Source organism: Amia ocellicauda, chromosome 9 (genome assembly GCF_036373705.1).
Source record: "Amia ocellicauda isolate fAmiCal2 chromosome 9, fAmiCal2.hap1, whole genome shotgun sequence".
Lineage (NCBI taxonomy): Eukaryota > Metazoa > Chordata > Actinopteri > Amiiformes > Amiidae > Amia > Amia ocellicauda.
In genome coordinates, this window is record NC_089858.1 from 33908843 (window position 1) to 33928002 (window position 19160).

The 19160-nt window shown below is 41.5% G+C and overlaps 1 protein-coding gene and 1 long non-coding RNA gene across 3 annotated transcripts; one reads left to right on the top strand and one right to left on the bottom strand.

Annotated features, from left to right (window-relative positions):
• Window positions 1-734: 734 nt before the first annotated feature.
• Window positions 735-2135, top strand: LOC136758291 (uncharacterized). The gene is made up of 3 exons (XR_010819950.1): window positions 735-778; window positions 1136-1191; window positions 1524-2135. It is a non-coding gene; the product is annotated as an uncharacterized LOC136758291 (long non-coding RNA).
• A 2889-nt stretch (window positions 2136-5024) lies between these two features.
• Window positions 5025-18146, bottom strand: vsig8b (V-set and immunoglobulin domain containing 8b). Of its 2 annotated transcripts, none has more exons than XM_066714201.1 (8): window positions 18022-18146; window positions 15090-15294; window positions 10980-11149; window positions 10518-10722; window positions 8687-8839; window positions 8088-8210; window positions 7410-7548; window positions 5025-6949 (listed from the first exon to the last, which is right to left on the bottom strand). In XM_066714201.1, the coding sequence occupies exons 2-8, from the start codon at window positions 15172-15174 to the stop codon at window positions 6688-6690; spliced, it is 1137 nt and encodes a 378-aa protein (XP_066570298.1). In that variant the 5' UTR covers window positions 15175-15294; window positions 18022-18146; the 3' UTR covers window positions 5025-6687. The 2 variants fall into 2 exon arrangements, with proteins under 2 accessions (XP_066570298.1, XP_066570299.1); XM_066714202.1 differs by having other exon boundaries at window positions 15090-15175; window positions 18022-18145.
• Between the last annotated feature and the right edge of the window lie 1014 nt (window positions 18147-19160).

Below are 19160 nucleotides of genomic sequence, written 5' to 3' on the forward strand. Positions count from 1 at the left end.
GGACAGGGGTCAGCATGGGCACCCTGACTGGTCTGCAGCTATGCAGCCCCATATGCAACAAACTGCGATGCACTGTGTGTTCTGATACAGTCGTCTAGCCATCACAATTTGGTCCTTGTCAAAGTCGCTCAGATCCTTAAGCTTGTCCATTTTTCCTGTTTCTAACACATCAACTTTGTGGACAAAATGTTCACTTGCTGCCTAATATATCCCACCCACTGACAGGTGCCATGATAGCAAGATTATCAGTGTTATTCACTTCACCTGTCAGTGGTCATAATGTTATGGCTGATCGCTGTATATGTATGTGTATATATATATACATGCATAATAAATCAAAACTGCACATTAGCAATGGAACACACAATGCTGGGCTTGGCTTAAATTTGAAACCTGTTTTATCTAGCCAACAGCTGCCACAGCCAATTGTCCTGATTAGTTGTATATGACTGAATTATAGGAGTTAGTCTCAAATGAATGCATCGATTAAAAAAAAATATATATAATAAATTATACAAATACCTATATATGTATATGTATGTGTGTTCTATGACTTTACAATTAGTTAATGCACTCATGGTTACAAATGCTCAAGTGGAGAGCGTATGATGGGGATGAATTGTCACGGGGAGTAATTATCACCGAGATAAATTGTCAGGGACGAAATTGATGTGCTCCCCAGAAAATTACATTTCCATTCACTGACAATAACTAAATACAAGATCTTCCCTTTGCAGAAACGAGGACCCAGACTCCAGCTGTTCAGAGGACCATGACTGTAAGTATATAGAGACCAGGCGGACACTTTGTCTGTGTGTATATGCTACTCAATCCTGCCTGCAAAGTGGTTATGGCTGCATTTCAATTTTACAGAATGTTTCATACTGTATAAACTGATAACTTTCCGCTTTGGACCGCTATGTGTTGTGTTGATGATTGTTTAATTTGTATTCAAACATAAGCCAAAATTATACCACATGAACCAGCCATAACCACCTTAAGTAGTTTGTGGCGCAGCCTCCAACAGCAGGTAAGCAAGGTCTCTGAGAGAATTTCAGAGAATTCATTTGTTTTCCAGATTGACCTGTTTCCCAGAGTAATCATTAGTATCTGTTCTTCATTTTGTTTCCACCAGATGTGAATGTCAGTCCAGATGGTGAGACAGTGGAAGAGCGATATATGAGATCCAAGGTATCACATTTTTAGCAAAAAATGACATATTTATCGAAAATACAATGGTTTTGGCTAATTTTAAATGGAAGTAAAACTTAAAACTTCAATTAATAACCTGTAATCTATTCAAAAATATTACAGCGTCTGTCAGACATGTTGAATTAATAAAATATTCCTATACATGACATTCAGAAGATTCAGAATTGCTCTACACAGAATAATTTACAACAACACTCGATTAACCAGCTTCACTGACCTGTAACCAGTCCGCTGTTGATTAGGTTTTGTTTAGGAAAATAAGCAGTTATTTATAAGATATATCGGTGCAATGACTCTCTTGTGTTCTGCAGGAACACCAGGAGACTGGGATTAATAGGCATTACGACAATGTGACACTGCATCAGTCCAAAGAAGAAGACAATCTGCACATCTACAATAATGCGGAGTACATGAGTGGCCGTGATCCTGGGCTGGGATCGGTAGAAGCTTCCATTTCTACAGGGAATCGATCTCCACAATGATAAATCTCCAGCTGGTATGCTTGACTGGCTGACGAACACCCTGAGAAGAAAAGGTGAAAGGGTGGCCAAAGGAGCAAGGCTTCCCCTCTTCCCTTGCTGTTTTATTACATTGACTATGCCTAATTTAAACTCTTGACACTCTTCCTACGTTGTACTAAATGTTGTGTGCTTGATTCTGCTCAAAAGACAGGCTCTTCCAGGCAAAGCCTCCTTGCTCTCTTTGCTGTGTTGATTTTGTAGCTCTGTAAACTGTAACTGCTGTTGTAAACTGCACAGTTTCCTTGCGGTTGGAAGATGAAGAATACCATGCTCAATGTCACTAATCTCTGGAAAAAGGAGGCTAAAGGGCCCGATGTGCAGAGAGGGCAGGGTGAGGGCCTTGTGTGTGAGGTCTGTGTGGTACATGTTTGTTCTGATAGTGTGATTCATACTTTTTTTGTGTCACACAGGCAATAAACTAAACTAACTCTATTTCTGGGATTTCTTTGAGTCATGATTTCTTGTGTCTTTAATGATTGAATAGCTTATGTTTTTTTATTTCAATTCAACAACAAAAAAACTTAAATACAAAATACACAGACACTCCAAACAAATCCTCGCTCTGCATGCAGCTCTTGCTATCACTACAAGTGGCCCTGGCCCCTGGATCCTCACTACATAGGGTGAGGCTATCCCTGTACCCTGTGGGAAACAAAACAACAAATACTGTTTCCAAAATGACCTGTGCCATTTTCAAAATCTAATTTTCAGTCACAATTATTAATGGTATATTTCTTAGCAGACACCTGTATCGAGAGCAACTTGTCATATATCACATATTGACATACAATTACCCATTTACACCGATCAGCCATAACATTATGACCACTGACAGGTGAAGTGAATAACACTGATAATCTCATTATCATGGCACCTGTCAGTGGGTGGGATATATTAAGCAGCAAGTGAACATTTTGTCCTCAAATTGCTGAAAAAGTGAATGCTGGTTCTGATAGAAAGGTGTCAGAACACACAGAGCATCGCAGTTTGTTGCGTATGGGGCTGCGTAGCCGCAGACCAGTCAGGGTGCCCATGCTGACCCCTGTCCACTGCCGAAAGCGTCTACAATGGGCACGTGAGCATCAGAACTGGACCACGGAGCAATGGAAGAACGTGGCCTGGTTGATGAATCACGAGTTCAAGGTATTGACTTGGACTCCAAACTCCCCAGATCTCAATCCAATCGAGCATCTGTGGGATGTGCTGGACAAACAAGTCCGATCCACGGAGACCCCACCTCGCAACTTACAGGACTTAAAGGATCTGCTGCTAACGTCTTGGTGCCAGATACCACAGCACATCTTCAGAGGTCTAGTGGAGTCCATGCCTCGACGGGTCAGGGCTGTTTTGGCAGCAAAAGGGGGACCTACACAATATTAGGCAGGTGGTCATAATGTTATGGCTGATCGGTGTGCATCTGGGTTTTTACTGGAGCATTCTAGGTATATGGTACCTTGTAAATGCCTTGTACATTGCACACGGGTACAATAGCAGTACAATTCTCAACTCAGGAGTCCACAGCCCTGACTACTGACTGACTACTCCACACAACCAGTCTTTGTTCTTAATGAGGAACAAATGAGAGCACTGCTGTGCCCACGTTCCTTCATCTAAATTTTAAATAAACTAAAGTTCTTCAGGGAAAAAGCACCAAAAAAAGCTTTAAATTCTCGAAAACATTTATTTTAAATTCTGATAATGCACTGAAAAATAAAAAAAAAGAGTAGCAAACACAAACATGCAGTGTAGTGTCAGAAATCAAGCTGATAGAGTATCTGAATGAACTCCCTGTGGAACAGATATCCAGCAAAAGAACAGACTTTGGTTGCAGTTACCAAAAGAAAAATACAGGTGTTTCAAAGATCCTCTTTATTTTATAAGATATGTTTATAAGCTCATATTTGGTGATGAACTTTGTTAAAAACAACCATAGCAATCATCTGGGAAATGATGTCTGCCACTACATCAATTAAACCCAATTACCAGCACCTTTTGAAAAAACTAAGACACGGGTGCCATCACAATACAAATGCAGTGCTATTTTCTAATTTAATCAGTAGTGGCGCATCAGATGTATGATCAGTTTGGGTTCTCAATATAACCTAATACTAACATAATAATGTTTACAAAGGGCCAATATTGCAAACAAAGTTCGCCATATCGCTCTTTACTGTAAATTTAATGAGTGTAATGCCCATTGTGCATTGATAAGGCCAAATCCGTGCCTGTGTGAAAAAGATGTTGCAGAACACTGATATAGATAGATACATACATACATACATACATACATACATACATACATACATACATAGATAGATAGATAGATAGATAGATAGATAGATAGATAGATAAAGATATGCGTTATCCACACATGTAATGTTTTTATATTATTTAAAGAGACACCCAATGGCTATTCTGAAATGCCAGCAGGCATGTAAAGGATGGGAGTTGATGTAAACAATATATTGGTAATATATTTGTCTTTGTATTTTTTTAAATATGTATTATTCTAAATAAAACAAGCGAAGTAGAAAGCAGTAAAACAGCAGCACAAACCCAATTAAGCCTCTGCAGTACAGACATGTTGTTAATCACCACAGTAAGAGTTGGTGTTATTTTCGTGCATGTACATGCATTCCTGCACACTGTCTGGATTCTTGAAATAGTTGATGTGCAATCGCCCCGTCCCACCACAATAACTGATCTAGGTAGTTCTGCTCGGCTGGGCTGCATGTTTCAAAATAGCAGCAGCTCTTGGTGTCTCGGTGTGGTGTGTCAGAGCAGTACAGGTCAGGAAGGAGCGTTCGCGCAGCTCGTGTACATCTTGGTTTCATTTCTACTTTACCAGGCTTCATATTTCAGCACCTCATCCTGTATCTCTCTCCACTGTATGATTCATGGCAATCTTAGGCTGTTTTTGTCAGTATGCTACCCCAGTCATCATGGCCAAAAGCCAAACAGACAATAACACTCGATTGCTGTGAGAGTGTATACGTATATCAAAAAGTGGAAATGTTAAAATGGCAATGGGCCGGACAACATTGAAGAAGAACAGATCAAAGATGGACAAAGGAAGATACTGAATGGATCCCAAGAGATGAAAAAAGACCCAAAACACGACCACATAAAAGATGGGAAGATATCCAGGCATGAGGCTGAAAAGAGAGGCTGTAGATCAAAGCAAGAGGAAATGTCTTGGGGAGGCCTTCATCCAGCAGTGGATCAATACTGGCTTATGATGAAATATATATAATGGCATATGCAGTATATAGTAATAGAATGGAGGCATGATTAAGACAATAATTGAATTTTTTACTATTCAAATATAGATAAAACATATTTTAAAAAGTATAGAGCATTTAACAGCGAACAAAAATAATAAATTATGTACACAATACAGTTATACAAATGCATATATGTCATCCCAGTTTACATCATCGTGGTACTTACAGTGTTACAGTGTTAACATCTAAACTACAAGGATTTCCTTTTAGACATTATAATAGAAAAATATATAAAAGTACACAATAATCAGGTTGCCAGGGACTAAAATAAAATGCACAGGCAATGTCTGCTGCTGACTCTAGATTATACTGTGTGACCTGAGGTTTGCAGCTTGAACAATAGAACCAAACTCTTATTAAAACAAACAGCACTTTTCCTACCCGTACACAAATGAATGAGAAGGTACCATTTTTATATATTTCTCTTGATACTTGATCCATACATATTAAGAGTTTCATCAATTTGTTTTCAAGGTTGAATTACATTTACACAAGTATTTCTCCTGAGACAGTATACATTATTTTATTCATTACATTTTTCTAGATTTTTTGTTTATTCTAGTCTGACACCTGGAGGTCATTATTAGGTTTTTCAGCAGCAGATGAATTTGAATCCCCGGCCAATACAAAACAGAGTGTGTTAAATGTACAGTACTTTTTCATTTCTGTAGGGGGCAGCAGATATTTAATAATGCCTAGTGCTCAGTGAACTGGAAATGAAAAAACTGCAGCAGACACACCAGCGTATGAAAGCTCACTTTGACGTGATGAGAAACATTATGAATGCCTTTTAACACAAAGACATCAGATTGCTTGACACGGAGAGAATACGATATACAACACAGTCAACATGATTGAATTAAGTTGAACTAACCCTCCTTCTTGGTAATTAGGGTTCCAATCAATTCACTGTGAAGTGTACAAACATGTGCTGTCTGTTGCTTCAGTTTGACATGTTGTTTCTAATAGAATGCTTATAGAAGGGACTCCAGTCCTTGTAAATATCTCTTTCAGATACACTATATTACCAGCAGTATTCGCACAAGCAGCCCCTCTGTGCGGTGCTGTGGAGAGCCTGAGGTTTATACGAAGGGCTCCCTGATAACCACTATGCTTTGGCATGTTTATATAACACAGTTTCTGCCAGCATTGGTGGGATTGTATGTTGAGGTCAGACTGGGTGAATATAATGGTGGTGCCTTTTTCTCACGGCCCTGAGTGGAGGATATACACACTTTCCCACCTACAAACTCTTAAATGGATTGCCAATTTGATTTGGTGGTCCCAATACTTTTGGTAATATAGTGTATGTGAACACAAATGCGAATATATAGTATAGAAAACAGTAGATAAGTGCACAAATATATTGATATATACATATATACAAATATGGAAATTAGATCTCCTCAGACACAAACATGTTCTCTCCACTCTCTTCTGTAAACAGCAATCTGATGGCATTTGAACTTTCTATTTTTATGTCTTCCCAAACAGCAGAAAAGGAATATTGCACCATCCAGTCCAGTCCAGTCCTGTCATCCCACTCCAATTAGTAGCCTGTAGTTCTCCATCACCGGTAAGGGGTTAGCTTTACACGTACAGCATTGTAATTCCTGTGTCACCTCTCCCCCCCACGTCCCCCACCCACCAGAGTTGGCAGTCGGCTGCGCTCATACCGGGTACCCGTACTTGCTGGAGTACTTTGCGGAGGGGACCCCGCTGACCACGCTGGGCTGGCTGTAAGAGGACGGTTGCCGTGCCATTTGGCCCTTCTTCTCTGTGTAGATGCTGCTGCGGACGGAGGACCCGGGCCGCGAATGCCGGCCGCCCACGAAGTTGTAGTTGAGGCCGGCGTGCGAGCGGTACCCGAGGACGGAGCGGAAGCTGGAGTTGGGCGTGACGGGGCGGCTCGCAGGGGGTGGGGCGTCCTCCCTGGTGTGCGAAGAGGGTTACAATGGTTGATTAAACAGCCAAACCGCTCAGGCATCACCTTGATATTATTTATGTTTCATGTTTTTCTATCCTTCTGGGTCAAAATGTGATTTTCCTGGACCCCAATCCTGGAATTTTACATTCTGCACAGCCACATTACTGTCCTAACTGATGTTGTAAACCTCTTGCTGCAAAACCCTTTTGTAAAGTTTACACTCTAGTAATGCATTGTGGATTTCGTAACTCTTTACAATTAGAGACAGTGATTCAGTATCTTCTGTTGTCCCTTGTGCTGTTTCCAAAATGATTTTGCTGTGCGACTGTGATTCGTGAAAACAACATGACAGAGATGCTAAAGGTTAATAGAAGGGCAAGGTCCTGGTAATATAATTCCAGGAAAAGCACCTACACAGTCATTGTCTATCAGTTTATTTCCCCCTTTGGCCTCCATCCCACATACCTAATCTCATTCGCCATTTCCTTTTGGTAGCGCCGTTTGTTGCAGCAGCAAATCAGGAGCCAGATGAGCAGCAGGAGGAGGAGCAACAGGAGCAGAGCACCAATCACAGCACCTGCAATCATTCCAGCTCTGTTGACAGCTGGGGAGAGAGAGAGAGAGTATTTTACACACACTACATTATTCATTGTATTACTGTTTAAAACCATGTTTAACTTTTCAAAATCAACCTTTTTCCTTAGGGATGCACATATTTAATACAAGATTTACTGTGATATTAAGCTAACAGCTGTTGTAACTCCTTGACGTGGGAACGCTGAAAACTGTCACATGTATTATTCAGTCTGCTTATGTGTAAGTCCTTTAAGCCACTTACACATTTAATCAGGCTTCTAACACATTTAGGTGAGTGAGTGTGGTTTCCCATTTTCTCAAAAAAGGGACATTTATTTTGTGGAAGAAATGTGTCACAGAGACAGTGATAATCCCCGTGGGTCCTGGAGAGCCACAGTAAGGGGTTGTTGTTTCACCAAAGCACATAGTGAGCAGTTATTGACTTAATCACTATACATTGCCACAATTTCCAGGCCTCCAGTCACTGGGGAATGTTCTTGTTTCACAATCTGTTCCATGTGGCTCTGTGGGACCAGGAGAGGGGGATAGGTGGGGATGCACACTCACGTGTGTAGGCCCGCAGTGTGTAGATGCACTGCTGCTTGCCCACCGCATTCGAGGCCTCACAGCGATAGTTGCCCACGTAACTCTGCGAGTGATTCTTGATCAGCATCTCGCCGGTCTGAGGATCTGAGAAGGAGAGGAAATAGGACTCAATCTGGGTTAATGGTTACGTTCTTGACCCCCAGTGAAGCTCTGAGTGTGTGTTTGTTTAATGATACTATTTTTATGTGGATTAGTGCACTAAAGGTTTATCTGTACATATGGTTACAGATCAGATATGACAAGGTGTTCCTTAGGAAGACCAAGAATCGACTGTGTCATTTTTTTAACAGCAACACCCATTTTTGGGTGCCCCAACCCAAAGCCAAGAAACACAATCACTCTTGGGAACAAAATGAATGATGATATCTTTTTGGAGTGGGGAACAAGTTAGGCAGGAATAAAAATAAATACATAATTGAAGAAAAAAGGTTAACATATCACAGGCAAGCACATGTGTATTATATGGTGGAATGCAGAAAGTGGACACATGTCTTCTAAGGTGCCGTAAATAGGAACCTGGGAACTGTAATTGTTCTGAGGCATCCTGTCGTGGTACTTACTTTGTACAGCAACAGGGGGAATACTCCCCCCGCTCTCCCTGAACCAGCTGTAGCTGAGAGGGGTGGAGCCATAGTAAGACTTGCAGCGCATTGAGACGGGCGCCCCCTCCTCCTCCTTACCCTCAACCCAGCACTTGGGCATGGAAGGGGGTGCTGATGTGAAAGAGAGAGAGGGAGAGAGAGAGAGAGAGAGAGAGAGAGAGAGAGAGAGAGAGGTGGTTACAAAAAGGGAAGACAGCAGCAATGTGAGAGCAGTGGAAACTAGAATGGAGGAAGAGAGAGGGGGAGCTGGAATGAAAGAGATGTATGTATAATAAAAGGCAAGGTTGTTTGGCAACCCTTCCAGTTGTAAGTATGGTATTGACCCTACACCTACGTCAATACATTTTCTTGTGAGTCACTATCTGGAGAGGAACCTGTACACATATTGGAATATATCTCGATGTGAAGAGAGGTAGGGACTTACAAAAATACATTAGAACAGTAAAGCTGGAAAGAAAGACAATGAGAGAAGGAAACAAAATTGTATGTATAATACATATATATATATATATATATATATATATACACTCACCTAAAGGATTATTAGGAACACCATACTAATACTGTGTTTGACCCCCTTTCGCCTTCAGAACTGCCTTAATTCTACGTGGCATTGATTCAACAAGGTGCTGAAAGCATTCTTTAGAAATGTTGGCCCATATTGATAGGATAGCATCTTGCAGTTGATGGAGATTTGTGGGATGCACATCCAGGGCACGAAGCTCCCGTTCCACCACATCCCAAAGATGCTCTATTGGGTTGAGATCTGGTGACTGTGGGGGCCAGTTTAGTACAGTGAACTCATTGTCATGTTCAAGAAACCAATTTGAAATGATTCGACCTTTGTGACATGGTGCATTATCCTGCTGGAAGTAGCCATCAGAGGATGGGTACATGGTGGTCATAAAGGGATGGACATGGTCACAAACAATGCTCAGGTCGGCTGTGGCATTTAAATGATGCCCAATTGGCACTAAGGGGCCTAAAGTGTGCCAAGAAAACATCCCCCACACCATTACACCACCACCACCAGCCTGCACAGTGGTAACAAGGCATGATGGATCCATGTTCTCATTCTGTTTACGCCAAATTCTGACTCTACCATCTGAATGTCTCAACAGAAATCGAGACTCATCAGACCAGGCAACATTTTTCCAGTCTTCAACTGTCCAATTTTGGTGAGCTTGTGCAAATTGTAGCCTCTTTTTCCTATTTGTAGTGGAGATGAGTGGTACCCGGTGGGGTCTTCTGCTGTTGTAGCCCATCCGCCTCAAGGTTGTACGTGTTGTGGCTTCACAAATGCTTTGCTGCATACCTCGGTTGTAACGAGTGGTTATTTCAGTCAAAGTTGCTCTTCTATCAGCTTGAATCAGTCGGCCCATTCTCCTCTGACCTCTAGCATCAACAAGGCATTTTCGCCCACAGGACTGCCGCATACTGGATGTTTTTCCCTTTTAACACCATTCTTTGTAAACCCTAGAAATGGTTGTGCGTGAAAATCCTAGTAACTGAGCAGACCAACTGCCATGTGATTGGTTGGTTAGATAATTGCATTAATGAGAAATTGAACAGGTGTTCCTAATAATCCTTTAGGTGAGTGTATATATATATATATATATATATATATATATATATAATATACTATATATATATCGTATCAGTACAATTAGTACAGTGCAGTACAAAAGAGACCTGAGTCTGAGGAGGTGGGTAGCAGACCCTGACAACTCAGTGTCTCTCCAGTGTCAGTGTAATGTATGCATGCGTGGGGCAGACTGCTGTTTCTCACCCATCACCACCAGCGTGATTTTGCGCATGTCATTGCCGAGACCCTTCTTCACTTTGCACTGGTAGGTGCCGGTGTCCGAGGCCCCCAAGTTTGACAGGGTGATGGATGCATCGCCTTGGCTGGGGTCCCTGGCCGTGAAGACCAGCCTGTTCGCCAGACTTGGGATGGTGTAATTGGAGTTCTGGCCCTCAATGTAGGATAAGATCTGCCAAAGAGAGGTAGAGGAACCATTCAACCCATTCCTTACGCGCAAGGTCCCTCCCATCACAAACGCCATTGTTAAAACGTTAAAACGAGTTGTTCTTCACATATATATTTTAACAAGATGTTTCAGAAAAAAATATTAGTGATATTGAAAAGAAAACTTCAGATTCATTTGAAGATTTGGCCTCCTCATACGACTCCAACCCCCAACATCTATCCTAAGGGAAAGTCCTGCTCTGACTCCAGGCTGTGTCTCACCAGAGTGTCTTTCTGGGTCATGTCCGGGCTGAGGCTGAACCATTCAATATCCATCGGTCCCACATCTGAGGCGGCGGGGGTGTACGTGCATCCCAGCGTCACCTGCTCCCCCTGCGCCTTCTGAATGGTCTGAGGACCATAGGAAGTGATCTGCATTGCCACAGTGACACCTAAAGGCACGGAGGAACCAATGCAGAAAGAGTCAGGAAGTGCTTTTGTGCTACAGCAATGTTACTCTTGACGTTGACTCGCAGGAACTCCTCTTTCATAAAGAGATTCACTGGTCCCTGAGGAGAGAACAGAAGCCACAGCTGGGGGTGCTGGATTTTCTCTCCGAAGGGCCAGACGGAGAGAGCCAGACAAGATGTCTCACAACTATGATTTCTTAAATACGTATTTTCTAGGGGCCCAACAGTTATTTATACATTTATCGGCAATATTTCCCTTATTGCACAAACACTCCTGCTTATTCTCAAGTGCCGACAAAAGTAGATTGAATCACAGAGGAACGATTAACCAACCCTGAGTACCGGACTGTGTCCACCGCTCAGAGTTGCGGTTCGGTTTCCCCTTACACAGGCACGGGTGAATGTTTGGCAGATACAGAGGTTTCCGTGGCTGAGAGGAATTCAGAGAGGGAGGTGGTGGCAGATTTAGCTGCGTTGCCCTTTCTTCCTGAATTGTTTAACATCTGTTTGGTTGCTATACCGGTTATGGGCCTGAAGTTGGCAAGCGATTTAATAATGAGCCATGCCAGTACATATGTGTATAAGTTGTATTTTGACTAGTACTTTAAGGGACAATTGTAAAAAAATAGTAAGTTTACATTGAATATCTTTTCATAAAATCCAAAAATGTCATAATTCATAATTATTCTATTATTCTTGGGAAAAAAGGTGGTAGTGTTGTAATATAGTGTGCCTAATCATGATCAACAATGCAGAAACTGATTCTGTAGTTTCTATGCTTTAATTTGAGTGGTCCCACATGCTTTTTGTGAAGTAGTAGTGTAATATAGGTTGTCTAATCAGGATCATCTATGTAGAATATTATAGTACAGGTTGTCTATTTTCATTTGATAGGTGTCACATGCCTGTACTGCTTATAAAGTCCATATTAAACACTTGCGGGTCTAAGAAGTTCCAGCCAGGTGAAAATGGGGCTGAGTGTAAAGTGATATGCCTATATTTTAAATGATCTTAATTTAAATAAATGTAAGAAATCATATTCAAACTGTGGGTCTAACTCATGAGTTCGACTTTTACCAACTTTGGAAAAATCTTTTAACTTTACCAGCACATCCATCCTCTGCTATAAATCTTAAAAGCAGTGTCTGTAAATGTCAACCTTTCTGACATTTATAATGTGAAGGAAAACGCACTGAACTGCATTGAGCTGTAGGTGTGCTTCATTACATGAATGGCCTTTGCTCTGGAATACAGCTGGAATTCTAATATCTACCGGAATCCATAATGATATCCTCTATACCCAGAACAATACTGCAGGTAACAACTGTGCTCGGTCTCCTTACCATTTCTCGATGCATTTTGACAATAAGATCAATTTACAGTACAATGGGTTTCAGCTAATATATGCTGCTGAGCCTGTATACTCTTGTACACAATGTGAGTTTCTTCAAGTCATGCAGTAACCACACGCACACACACACACGCACACGCACGCACACACGCACGCGCACACACGCACGCACACACGCACACACACACACACACACACACACACACACGCGCACACACACCCATACGCACACACACACGCACACGCACACACACACACACACACACACAAACAGCTTCTTTAAGCTGAAACCTTGGCAGGGGGGTTAAATGAGGATGAGCTAGGAGGGAATCCCCCACCCCACCACAACAACACACACACTTTTCTATATTGGTGAATATGGGTATGTCTTTATGGGTCTATATGGGTATATATGGGCGTATCTTTAAGCCAACAGCGTGACAATCATTTTCATATTGTCAAAACACCCTCATCCCTTAAAAATTTCAAGTGTGTAGATATTATGTGTGTATTAGCCTTTTGTCTGTTTTCTTCTTCTTCTTCTTCTTCTTCTTCTTCTTCTTCTTCTTCTTAATATTATTATTATTATTATTATTATTATTATTAATAATATATACTGTGTATTTGTTCTTTGGGGTGTTGTTTTAATATAAGCTGTTTTGCTTTTCCAATCTCACCTGCACTGTTTATGCTGCTTTAATTTTCTTTTTACCTGTCTTATATTATTATAAATAAATAATTTGATCAAAAGAGACCTACATTTCATTACATTATTTGTCCCTGCACCTCTGATGCAGTGGTCCCATTGGTTTATACCTGAATAAATCAATCAATCAATCAGTCAATCAATCAATTAATAATTTGGGCATTGTTGTGGTTTCAGAGTCACACCTTGTTCATCTCACGATCACAGGCCCCCACACAGAACCCGTACGATAAGGAAGAACACATAAACAGTGTGACTATGCTCTAGTATCCTGTATCTTCACCCATAGTGTACTGAAGCTCACTGATCTGTACTTCTCCATTACAAGGGGCCTCAAGACGTACACGAACACCCCCGCTCCCTTCCTTCACAAGCCCTCTGGAGCGGCACCTAAAAGTCCTGTCATTCTATGCATGGTTGTCATCTGCAGCCACACGCCCACTCCCGCCGTCTCTCCCTCTGAGTCACGCTGTCTGTGTCTCAGTCACACCCTCTCTTCAGCTGTCACTCTGTGTGACTACCTCTCTCCCACTCTCTGTGCGTCGGTTTGTCCGCTCGCTCGTCGCCTGACAGCTGTGAGGCCCCAGGCCTTAAGGCAGGGTGTTTCACGCTGGCTGCGATTGTTTTAATTGTGCTGTCCCTCTTCAATCTTTTTCTTTTTTAATCTTCTTGTTAACTCGGTTTTGTGTTTGACATTTCTGTTCTTACATCCAAAATCTGGGAAGAAAGCTTGTGTGTTTTGTGTTTTTTCTTCTGTAAAAATGTCACATGCAATTACACAAGAGACCGCAGTATACTAAACAAACACAACCACGATGCCTTAAACAAGCAAGGATTATTTAATCAATAATTTGAGAGAGGGCGGTGTAGGACTGAGGGATCAGTCTGAATCATAGCAATTAAAAGACTAACGAGATGGCTAATAGAAAAGTCTAATAAATATAAAGGTTCAAACCTGTGGATTAGTTCTCTCTGAAACGACATAAAAAATTGCGTAAAAAAATACAACACCATTTCATTTTTTTTACATTTATATGATTTATGTATTGATTGATATTGCGTTACTGATACTTCAAACAATGTCAGATGTTATTCTATTCTTTTGAATGTGACAGTTATCATTGGAATGTATATGTATGTGGTTTGTTTGGTTTTGGTTTTGGGTGAGGAGGAGAAAACATCTTTGAAAGAAACACACCCTGGATCCTCAGCAGTCTGGTTTATCCAAACAGTAGTACTGTAGGAATGTAAGTTGTTTAAGGTAAGTCTGTGCCTTTGTTTCAACCATCCCTGTCTTACATTTGAAAACATGAAAACTTTTCAAACTGTCACCAACTCCAACTTCGGCTGTTACGTCCTAGGAAGAACAAAACAGAAACGAACGATTTGAAGTCTAGCATATACTGATAAAATGTCAGTCACTGCCACAGACTCAGAACTGAGAATAGTGCTGCAGTAACGGAGGAATCTTTTGGATCACACACATGTAGACAAACGGCCCTGGCAGGTCAACATGACCACTCACCGATAAGTGTAAAGTTTTCTCGCAAACACATCTGCATGTTGGCTCCGAGTCATATGCACCAGCAGCAGAATAACAAAAATAAACAGACTAGGCCCTATTATCTATGCTGGTAAAGTAGGTGTAGAGAACGAATTACTCATGCGGTTTGGGGAACGGTAATTCATTAGGATCCTATGAGAAATAGCTTGAGGACCTTGGATGCGTAGGTTGTTAACAGATGGGCCAAAGCCTGAAGGAACCAAACAGCTCTCCTTCTCAGCAGGAGGGTATCTGGGATGCATTCATACTCTACCTGCCCACAGCTACAACGAACCCTAGGGAGTTTAGCGTCTGAGCTTACCTGTGCTCAGGTAGACGGCGAAAAGCACCCCCAGCACTGTCCTGAAACACAGATGCGGGTTTCTTCTGTCCTGCGCTGCTGCCATCCTGAAACACAGAGTGGACGACCGCCGTGAGATGACTGCACACAAGTACTGGACACTTTTCTGCTATGAGGTCAAATCTATTTGCTGTGTTGAGAAGTATTGCTGTGAGTCAATTCGGATCTGCAGAGACAACAACCACAAAAATAACAACTATCAATCCTGGTGTTTGGGAAATGTTCTAATGCCAAAGAATGGACACCCCTGCAGATAAATGTGTCAGTAGAACAACAAAAGAGAATAACACAGAGTCATGACAGTACTATACTGGTCAGAGTTAAAACAACAACAAACAATTAAACTGTTAATTTGCGAAAATGTGTTTTCTTTTTGTTGTTGTTAGAGAGATTGAAAGAGATAGGGAGGGATTAAAGAGAAACACACAACAACTTTTGAAATCCGGTACCAATCCAGATACAAATGGAAATAATAATGACAAAAAAAAAAATATATATATATATATATATGTGTGTGTGAAATGGACAGGATACGTGGGGAATCATAAATGACAACACTAACTAATGTCAGTAATGTCATCTCTTTTGAATTTGAACCTGTGGGGCCTGAAATCTCACCGCAGTGTAATCTGCAGATTTTTGGGACGCAGTGCATTTTTTAATTGCTCACTTGTACTAGGATGCGTGCTTTTTGTATATTGTATGTTGTACTGATTGTATTTTACTGCACTCTGTAAAGCTGTTAAATGTTTCTTGTGAAAAGTCACCCTGGTTAAAGATGTCTGCTAATAAACAAATAAACAAACACTGAATAAACAAAGAAATAATAATAATATAATTAAAATGCCTACGTGGATTTTTAGCAATTTCACATTAACATCTGTAGCATCTTTGCCCCTGCCTGTGTCAATCGGCTGGCAATTTCTTCCAATGAAAACATCAATGTAGGCGTGCAAACACTTTAATAACAGTACATGTATGTTACAGTTTTATGTCTGAAATAGAAGACAGATTTGTTTTTCTTAGTTACACTGACTGTGACACGTATGCTGTGTTTATACTGTCCATAGAGAAATATTTCCATGCATTCCCATTACAGATCTATGTATCCTGTGAGAGAAATACTTTGTTCTTTGTGATATTAATATTATTATCTTGTTGTTTTGTTAAAACTTGTGTAAACATTGGCTATTCCCAGATCTCGCTTTGCATGTAATGTAATTACTCTAGACTCCTGTACAACCGCCTTTGTTTCCAGTATTTGGTTTAAAAACGTGCTGTTGGAAAATCAAACCATTTAACTATTGTTGTTATGAATGATCGTTGCCCTACTGTTGTCAATTTGTATGGTTTAGTTTTTGTTTGTTTAAGCTGTGCACAGCTATGCTGAAGAACCGCCGATAAGATTGAGACAGAGGGCAGACAAAAGGGGGCAATACAATACAATAAAATACTGTTTATTGCACCTGCTAACTGGGTTCTCAGGGAGGTCAGCTGTATCTGTGACCTCAGATGTGGTTATGGTTAGTCTGATCACATCCCAGATAAATCACAGTTATAAGCAAGACAGACTGTTTAGCCCTTGAGCTGCCATTTCTACAGTATCTGACCTATTCTCCTCGTTTGAAGTCACATGTCCTCCACCTGCCTATACTGTTTCTGTTTACTTGCAGTACGTTTTTCCGTTTTTGTTACCAAGCATTTCTCACTCGAGCTTCTGAAATAGAGTTTCTGTCTAATTCCCCTTTTTTCATCAGGGCTGTAAGGCTGTAAATTAAAATCAAGAGAAAGAAAGAAAGTTTTTTTTTTTTTCTGTGAAACCAGTTGGTTTTGGTTTTAGAGCCGGGTCAGTTTCGAGGGAGAGATAAGGAAAGCACGGCGCATGCGAGAAATGTTGTGTTGCTCAGCAAATCTGAGAATGAAGTGACAACCCAGTCACTTCACAAGTCATTTCAACCCTCTGACAGGCCAGGATTAATTTTCCTCCTCAATTTGTTAAAAATCTCCCCCAGGTATAATTGTGCTCTCTCATCGCCAGGTAGAGACGTTCTTTGTACGGACTTTTCTTTGACTCGGCACAAACAAACCGCTGGCAATTCTCATTGTAACACATTCAAATTTTTGACCAGGTAAACAAGTGCAAAATGTACAGGGAACCGTGTTAAAGCAAATGTACTGTGATAATTCCTGATAAGGGATTCTTTTCACAGTTCCTAGTTCTGGTAATCTACACAGCTGTACACACACAGACCATTGTTGCTATTCATAACCTTTCTGTGTGTGAAAAATCCTGCAGGCTGGTATTACCAGTGACTCAATGTTGTGGTGTAAAGTAGAAATCCCCATAAGATACCTGAAATGTGCTCAAGAGAAAGCATATACTGATCCCCTTGAATGCAGACCAATAATTAAATACAATTCAACACAGCTTTTTAGAGTCAGAATCCACAGAACAATGTATCGTTCATAAATATGAAAAGCAGAAAGCAGGAAAACAACACTCTGTATGTAAATTCGAGTCTGAACAGCAAGTTTGAGGTGTCAAGGAAAAGTAAATCCATGCATTTAGTCTTCCCCCTCAGACATCCACTCTGAACGCTGAGGAGCACTAATTCTAGGGCAACAGGAGTGTGCTGTTGGAAGAGCTATACTAGCCCCCTCTTAAAATCCCAGGAATAGATGAATACATACATTGACATATGCATTCAAAGTATACAACACTTCTGTGGATCTGGCCGATTTGAAGTTAGTGGGGAGACAATGTTTTTTTGCGCAGCGCTCCCTATTACTTTAACTCGGACCCTATTTGGCTCTTTTGACGCTGCCCCCTGTAAAGCAGTGCCGACAAGCAGATCACACGGATTAGCTGGTGGAGATTACAGCTGGGACTCACCTGACGAAGGGCCAGGGGAAGTATCCCGAGAGGAAAGCCGTGCAGCTGACAGTTGAATGACTGCAGTGACAAGTGCTGTACTCCACACTCCCACACTCTCTCTCTCTCTCTCTCTCTCTCTCTCAAACTTGTGCAGACCTGGAGCAGGTGCGTGACTGAAGGACACACCCACACTCCCTACCTTTCTCCCCTTCCTTCTCTCACTCTCACTTTTCTTTCCTTTTGATGTCTTTTCCACTTTATGAGAGCAGAATAATAGTATTTTTCCTAATATAGCATCCTCTCCCCCTGCCCTGTCCCCCGCCCCGTCCCCATACACATACACACATAAACAAGACACAGACACCACCCGTCTCCCACCCTCCCCACACACAGCTACACACACAAACAAGACACAGACTCCACCGTCTCTCTCACGGTCTGCATCTGCCCCTTCTTTCTTTTGCCCTTACTGTTCAATCATCTATTTGCACACTTTCTCCACCATTACCCTTTTAACCCGAGTTGTTCACTGTATTTTGTGCTAGACTGACAGGGGTATAGCACAGGTGTGAGTGGGAATACCTAATTCACCCAAAGGAACATAACCAAGGGAAAGTGGGACAGTAGCCTGGCAGCAGTTTCAAAGTGTGAAACTCCAAAGGTCAGATATAAACTGTTAATTATTGTAGAAACTTCACAAGCGGGCGTTACGTGAATAGAGACAAGAGCTGGGAGCTTGTTATTTGCTGTTGGGGAAGATGAGAATGATTACATGTTTTTGTTGCCGTTGCTGTTTGTTTATTGTGTTTTTGCTGCCAATGTAAAACAGAACAGGAAGAAAGGCAATGGTTCCCTTTTCCAAATCTTTTTTTTAAAGCCCTCGTTTTAGAAATAAATGCATCCATTCAGGAGAAAGTCCCAGTTTGGGATTGCAGCTGCATTCTGTGCTTTTTTCAACAGGTGATTCGAATGCCGTGTTGCCTCCAATCCCCCCTGTACTCTTGCTAGGCCGGGTTTCTATGGCTGGAATGTTACAGCACGGTGGTTTCCCAGGAAACCAGACTCAGGGCATGAGGGCGGCACCATCATTAGCCGGGCTGTGGGCGAGGTCATCCAGACTGAACAAACAGGTAGGGTAACTGCACCAGGCCACAGAG

Excerpts from the sequence above, each read along its gene's own strand:
- vsig8b (XM_066714201.1), bottom strand. The coding sequence starts at position 15,174 with ATGGCAGCAGCGCAGGACAGAAGAAACCCGCATCTGTGTTTCAGGACA. Across the intron at positions 8,840-10,517 it reads AATCACGCTGGTGGTGATGG|CACCCCCTTCCATGCCCAAG; the intron begins GTGAGAAACAGC and ends CTTTCACATCAG. Across the intron at positions 8,211-8,686 it reads TCCCCCTGTTGCTGTACAAA|ATCCTCAGACCGGCGAGATG; the intron begins GTAAGTACCACG and ends TCTCCTTCTCAG.